Source organism: Plutella xylostella, chromosome 29 (genome assembly GCF_932276165.1).
Source record: "Plutella xylostella chromosome 29, ilPluXylo3.1, whole genome shotgun sequence".
NCBI classification, from domain to species: Eukaryota; Metazoa; Arthropoda; class Insecta; order Lepidoptera; family Plutellidae; genus Plutella; species Plutella xylostella.
The window spans coordinates 8,305,471-8,312,499 of NC_064009.1; the positions used below are offsets into that span (position 1 = coordinate 8,305,471).

General features: G+C 37.7%; 1 protein-coding gene across 1 annotated transcript in view; it reads left to right on the forward strand.

Moving 5' to 3' along the window:
• LOC105382235 (adenylate cyclase type 2) overlaps positions 1–7,029 on the forward strand; it is a 125,150-nt gene that overhangs the window by 52,508 nt on the left and 65,613 nt on the right. The window contains exon 5 of the mRNA XM_048631878.1: positions 2,207–2,401. Within this exon, the coding sequence (XP_048487835.1) occupies positions 2,207–2,401 (195 nt within the window). The remainder of the gene's footprint in view (positions 1–2,206; positions 2,402–7,029) is intronic.

Here is a 7,029-nt window from a genome sequence, read left to right on the forward strand (position 1 = left end):
TCTGCGCCTCGCTAGGTTGGTAATTGCGAAGAGGTGTACGTGCCTTGAAGACAGGTAAAAGTGTGTTTAGTAATTTCGGTATTTAAACAAGTACCTAGGTGTTTCATAGCTGACATGGTCATGATATAAGAGGATATATTCCTGTGGCTTTTTACATGAAATATGACAATACAAACCTGAGACTCCCGTCGGCACATTAGTCAGCTATCTACAACTGCACCATCAGTGAATTGAAACAGTACATAATATGAATATATTCTGCTAACAAAAGGCACCCGCAACGGCCGCGCTGAATGATTTGAAAGAGTTTAAAATTCCACTCCATTACACCATTGCTTAATCAGGCATTCTTCAGTAATACGCGTCCTTTCTGGGGAAAATCGACTGGCAGGGTCTAGACGGTTGCCTAGATAGGTACGGTTATAGTCTACCAAGTGTCATTACCTAGGTAGGTATATTTATTTACTTAAATACATATATTATGTATTGGAGTGAGAGTGAATATTACTTACTAATTTAGGGACTTTAAAATAAAAATAAAAGATTTGTACTTAAATGTAAAATCTATCGTACAGTTTTCTACTTAATTTACCTGATTCCATACTATTTGATCTGAGCTAAAAAAATACTTGAACCAGATAATGTATCTCAAAATCTACTTTGTATTGCTTACAGCTGAAACATGGCTGAAACTGGCAATTATTCTTGTAGCAGTTGGGAAGTACTTATAACGATAACGGAGCAATAACTCCCAGTTTGTTGCGGGATTATAGTTTAGCTACCGAGCAGGCCACACCGCACGTCCTGTATTAGTCTGGATTTCATACATCAGCGGCTCTCAAATCTTATTATACATGGTGTTGCAAAAAGGGTATTTTAAGCCGAAAGAAAGTGAATCATAGCACGTCATTCTCAAGATTTGTTTGGAAATTCGAGAATAATATCTAAGTACCTACTCTTTACTCTATGATAATTACCTATATTAAAACATACTTATTGTTATTAGCTGATTATTACATCATGAATCTCCTCCATCATCAGATTTATCAGAAAAAATAAACACCGTAGGTTTCTTTACTACAGTTTGGGAATCAATGATCAAGATCATAAACAATACTGTACCAACAGTTTGTACTGTAGCTATAAACTAGAGAGAACCTAATCTTTCGTAGGCTGGAAGCACTATTAAGTTAAAAATCCCGGGCAATGTAATGCTTGAAAAGCTGATGTAGAGTTTTTCAGGCATTTCATTGAGCGATTTGATTGCGTATATAATAAACATCTAATTATTTTGGTTTTTAACATGGAATCTTTCTTATAATACCTATACTTAAACAAAAATTAAACAGCAATTATAACTCTATCTGGCTATTTTGCGTTGACCAATGCTTTTCACTAGGTCTTTTTACACAACGAACTTTAACCAGTTATAAAAATAAAACAGTAAAACCATTTTATCTATAATATCATAGTTCAAATCAATTCAATAGATTTGCGGTAAAATGTATTTCAGAAATGATATTGGATTTCGTATCGCATACCGACAATTTGATCTTGAATTGGTTTCTGATAAATACCTACTATCGCAGTGTGGGAATATGTTCGTAATATTATATTTTTACAGACAGATCGGCTGTAAAGAGCTATACATTTATTTTGAAGTACCTAACGAAGTCCTTTTGCCGATTGCGTTAATTTATTGCACCTACTCAATCACAAGATTACCCTAAAACATAAATGAGTTGGGGTGAATTCTGCCCCAGACGCGCCGGGCTGACACGACTACAGACTGAGGGGTCATTCTGTATGACGAAAAACTACATTTCGGAGGGCTGTTGCGGCAGCCCAGCAATCTCTCCTTTTCTCAGCGCCATTGGCATATACTACCGATCTCTGTGACCTTATAAACACCATCCTTCTCAACCTCATCATCATCCGCCAACAATCATCCACTTCTGGACATAGGTCTCTCCCAAGGAGCGCCACAACACTCAGTCCTCGACCTTTCTCATCCAACCACTACCGGCTACCCGCCTAAGGTCGTCAGTCCAGCGGGCAGGAGGGCGTCCCACGCTGTGTTTGACTGTTCGTGGTCTCCACTCGAGAACTTGTCTACCCCAATAGCTATCGGTTCTTCGGCAGATATGACCAGCTCACTGCCACTTCAGCTTGCTTCCCATCCTCTAACCATCTCTTTCTTCCCCAGCTGATCTGCGAGCTAGCCCTCCTGCTCTCGGCCAGCGGCATCGGCCTCTACTACCGGGCGCTGACGGAGCGAGCCCACCGGGACACTTTCGCCGGCACCCGCACCTGTCTCGAGCAGCGCGTGAAGCTTGAGTGTGAGAGGGAACAGCAGGAGCGACTGTTACTGTCCGTCATACCGGCGTATATAGCTATGGAGGTAAGTTCTAGAAGCTTCTAAGGTCCCACAGAACTGCGAGTTGGCACGGTGCGAGCTCGCAACACGCGTGACGTCACGCTCTCTCGTATGGAACACCCGCGAGATGGGAGACATTTTGCGATGCAATGCGATTCTCCGTTATGTGTAGGAGTCCTACAACATCTATTTCTCGTTTTGTGTCGAACAGTAAAGCTAGACTAGCGTTTATCGCCGTGATGAAAGGGTGCAATGGATGTGCTTGTATACAAGGTACACATGGTACGTCACTCCATGAGTGTTTTTGCATACATCCTCAAGAAAATAAAACGCAGTAAGAAACTTAGGTTTCAGGGCAAGTGGCTTTGGGACATGGCTGTACAGCTATTACGCAACGGTAAGGTCAGCGTAAGTAAGATATATATACCTTATTACCTACGCGAATGTAAGTAAATTGAGTAAGACTTGAAGATGTTGTATTATGGTATCTCATGAGTAGTCAAGGCATATCAGTGACAGAAATTCACAAATGTGAAAACATCAAAATGAGCGTGTCGGCAACAGGTGACAGCTAATCTACCTTCCAAATCAGACTCCGATCCTTTTCGATCACATTACTATTTTCCGCTGGTAAAATTCAGATATTATTCAGTAGATACTTCATACCTACCTCACAAAATTGAGTCATACGCGTTCTGTACTTTTCTGTACTTTACAGTCTTATGTGTCTGCTGTCATTCTTTGGTACTAGTGCGGAAAAGAATGGTTTTATAAGTTTGGCCTGCATCAGCAGACCACCACGTAGCTTTGAAACGACTAGACCAATTCGACGGCAATATTTTTTCTTTGTGAGATGATTATGTATCTGTATTAATTAGTGTTATTAAATAATTATGTTCTATCACAGTCAGTTCAGCCACTTCTCTACCTACCACTGGTTTATCCGCTGGGAAATTGGAAATTAGATAAATTATTTATTGACTTGATATTGAACTGGATTGACGGGCACCCTGCGAAAGGAAATACCTGACCACTTTTTACTGCTAATAATAACTTGAAAGTACTTAAACATTTTCCCGCAGTTATCAATCAAGGTGTTATACATATTATTATGAATACTACTATACCATCGAGTAGTCGAGTAGAAGGCGTGAAGTATACTGAGCTTGTGATCTATTTTGTATCGATTCAATGTTCAGCGACATCCATATCTTTCACCTGAAACTTTTAAGATCATTTATATCATTTCCAGAAGGGCTAGCACGGGTTTGACGTACTTAACAAAAAAAATGCATTGCTCACATCGCGCAGTCTCAAGAGAGAGCGCGACGGAGAACTATTTTCACAGCTTAATTGCGTCCCGTGCTAGCCCTTCTTACCGGATAAACCTACCTACATACTTATGGTACCTACCAACTACCATTATACTTTTGCCATGTCTGTTCTATTCCAGCACCATTTAAACATCCTTTGTAGTCGGTATATTTTATCATAATGGGAATTCCTTTGTAATTTCCTACGCATTATTTTTGCTCCAGCGGAGTATAGACAAGTGGTTGAAAGCGTAGTTTTTCCCGTCATAAAGAATACGGTGAAATACCCAATAATGATACAACAATAACGATATTACGGGAAATAAGTGGTCTTTATTTACGCCACAGAGAATTAGCTGAGGTTCATTTAATGCGGTAGGAACTAAGTTTGTTTATCTTGTTTCTTACTGTAATACCTTTATATTTGTAATATAAATCACTATAACTGTTGAACTTCTATTCGGTACATATTCGAACCCGGTACCTTTGACCCCATTGATCAACAGCAAAAAACTACACTACTCAGTTGTCATCACAAAGTTACAGAAACAAATCTGTAATTAAAATAATTATTTTCACAAGGATATATAGAATAACCGTACACAGTTACCTATTTGGCTTGACTAACCACTGTATAATTTCCCCATTCACCACTATTTACACCCCTATTACAATGAGAATTAGAACAGAGAAAGTGGAACGTAATAGTTAAGAATTGGTCATATTTCACCTGTTAATTAGAAGGACAAACTACTACAAATCTCTTCAAGCCAAATTCAACTCTATACTTAACTTGTCAAAGAGCAAAAGTACAAACTTGTAACTGAAATGGTCAACTGCACACTTATAATAAAGGTGTGACCACTAGAAGATCCGAAAAACACAAAAAAGCATAAGTACCCTATGATTTAATCAAAGTTGTCATAGCTTTTCTACGAACCAATTTCCATGATAATCTGTTCAGTAGTTTTTAAGTGAAGGAGTAATACCTAACAAACATTTTCACAAACTTTCCCCTTGAAGGATTTTGCAAACTTAATAACGATGTAGTACTACACATTTGGTACTAAATGGGTGGTTCGAACAATTTATTGATCGATTCAACCCTAACAACCCTCCTGACTTACTTCCAACATCTGTCCCATCACATTTTCAATAACACGTACCGCAGTTTTGTTAAAATATTTGTCAAATCACAATGTGAATAGCATTGAGCTCCATATTTTTTTATATTTGTCAAATATGGCGTAACTAGTGTGTATTCGCCTTTACAGCGAAGGACGTGCATGGCAATCCGCCATTCAGGAGTGCTAAGGCTGCGGTCACGAAGCGGTCTTGAATTTCACACAAATTACGTCCATGACCTAGACTTAAATTTATCTTTTAGTTTACCAGGACACGGTTTGTGAACTGTTTAAACATCCGGTCTTTGGAGATAAAAGTGAAAAGGAAAAAGCTAACGCTAAATTGCAAGCTGTTTGAAATACTTATTACTTTACAAGTTGACATTACTCATGTTACAGAAATCAAAATTGAACATTTCACGAAACAAAATTCTGTCTATGACACACGTCGTGGGTCTTTCAGGTTACTTATTCCAAAAGCATCAGTGTAAACCCTTTATTTTTTATCTTTCAATGGAGAATCAGTTGGTATGTTCTTTGTATGTGTATGAACATTAATCAGAGTGACATACGCAATAGGCTCCCTTTAAACCACCTGAACCCTCTGACCATAAAAACCAATTCATATGAAAATAAACGAATTTCGCCAGTACTTATAAAATAGCTGGTAGAGTAATAAGCTCTATAAACCTGAGTCGAATCTTATATCCATGTTGCTGTTAAACCCCTGCTACTGAAACTATTCTCTCCTAAACAGAGACGCTCTGTTTCAGTGATGTAACTAGATTCCATAGCGATTGAAGGCTGCATAAAGCGTTACCGTGCCGTAGCTTTGTTCGTACGGTGCGTACTATGCACGTCGAACCCGGCCTTGTCATGAATGCCTGTCATTGGTCGGTACACGTCGTATCGATCTGAACGCCAATCAAAACTGTGCTGCGGGAACAAAGAACGTGATTGATTGGCTAATGCATTACTTCTTTTGATCTCAAACTAAATTTCCTACTTTTTAAATGACTTCAATATAAAGAAATTGATTTCTAAATACTAATGGTACACTGTATTTTTTTAATTAAAAAGAATGAAAAAAGACTAGGATACGTTACCTCTTGTGCTACAAAATTATAAAAGCAGACACTTAGACTGTTATTGTTTACTTTTTAACGACATTGTTAGTAGCAATTTTAACAAGCGTAACATCATAATGAACCCAGTTTTTCAACGAGCAGTAACATGTTTCGTGCTAGCTATTATTTTACCCCTATATTTTTCTAGGTAGGTAATTCAACATTTTGTCCCGCCCTACACACTTTAATTTTGTGTAACCTCTGTCTGGGTGAAAAAAAACATTTGCCTCATGAATTCCAGGATTAAAGAAACATTTAAATTTTATAAATTTTGTAAATTTATAAATTTTATAAATTAGATGCTTTATGGTAAGAGTGTTTTTCACAATGTATTGTTCATAATCTATAAATAAACTGAGGAAAACCTGGTTAGCCTTCCGTAATGAAGTCGTCGATAACGTGTGACGAATAATAAACAGTGACCGTTATTTAACCTGGTTTCGTTTCAGGCAGTTTGTGAGTAACACATTAGTCGTTTCGTGCAAAAATGTGACACTGTAAAGTTTACTTAAGTTTTATAAGTAAGTTTGTAAGTACACATAGGGTGGAATGTTTTCAGTGAATTTCCATTTTTGGTATGGGAAGTAGTTAAGACTTTCGATAAGATTTGTTCCTTTTGCAACGAATATTTAAAACTTTCTTTCTTTCAACTCTGAAATCGTGAAAAAATACCACTCGTGCTTATATTGACAAGGCATGCTACCCTAATCATAATTATTAATTACTTTAGTCAACAACTACTTATTTGCTACCTACCTGCTTCAGACTCAATTCTTATTTGTTGTTATAATAGCACTGACTACTTCCCAGATATTTATTATTGTTATTACATCCGCGTCTAGGATTGTGTAGTATTGTCCTCCTGAATTCAGAGAAACATCAGAGGATATGTACCGTCAACAAAACAGATAAGTATCCAACTCCGGTGATAGTACCCAAGTTGAATCTTATGTAAATCACTCTTTAAGGATTATACAGGGTTATTGGTAAGTAGACCTGATCCTTTCAAGAGGTGATAGAGGAAGGCATTTCCAGTCGATTGAACCCTATAATGCATTATCCTAAACTATCTATCACCTCCTGAAAGT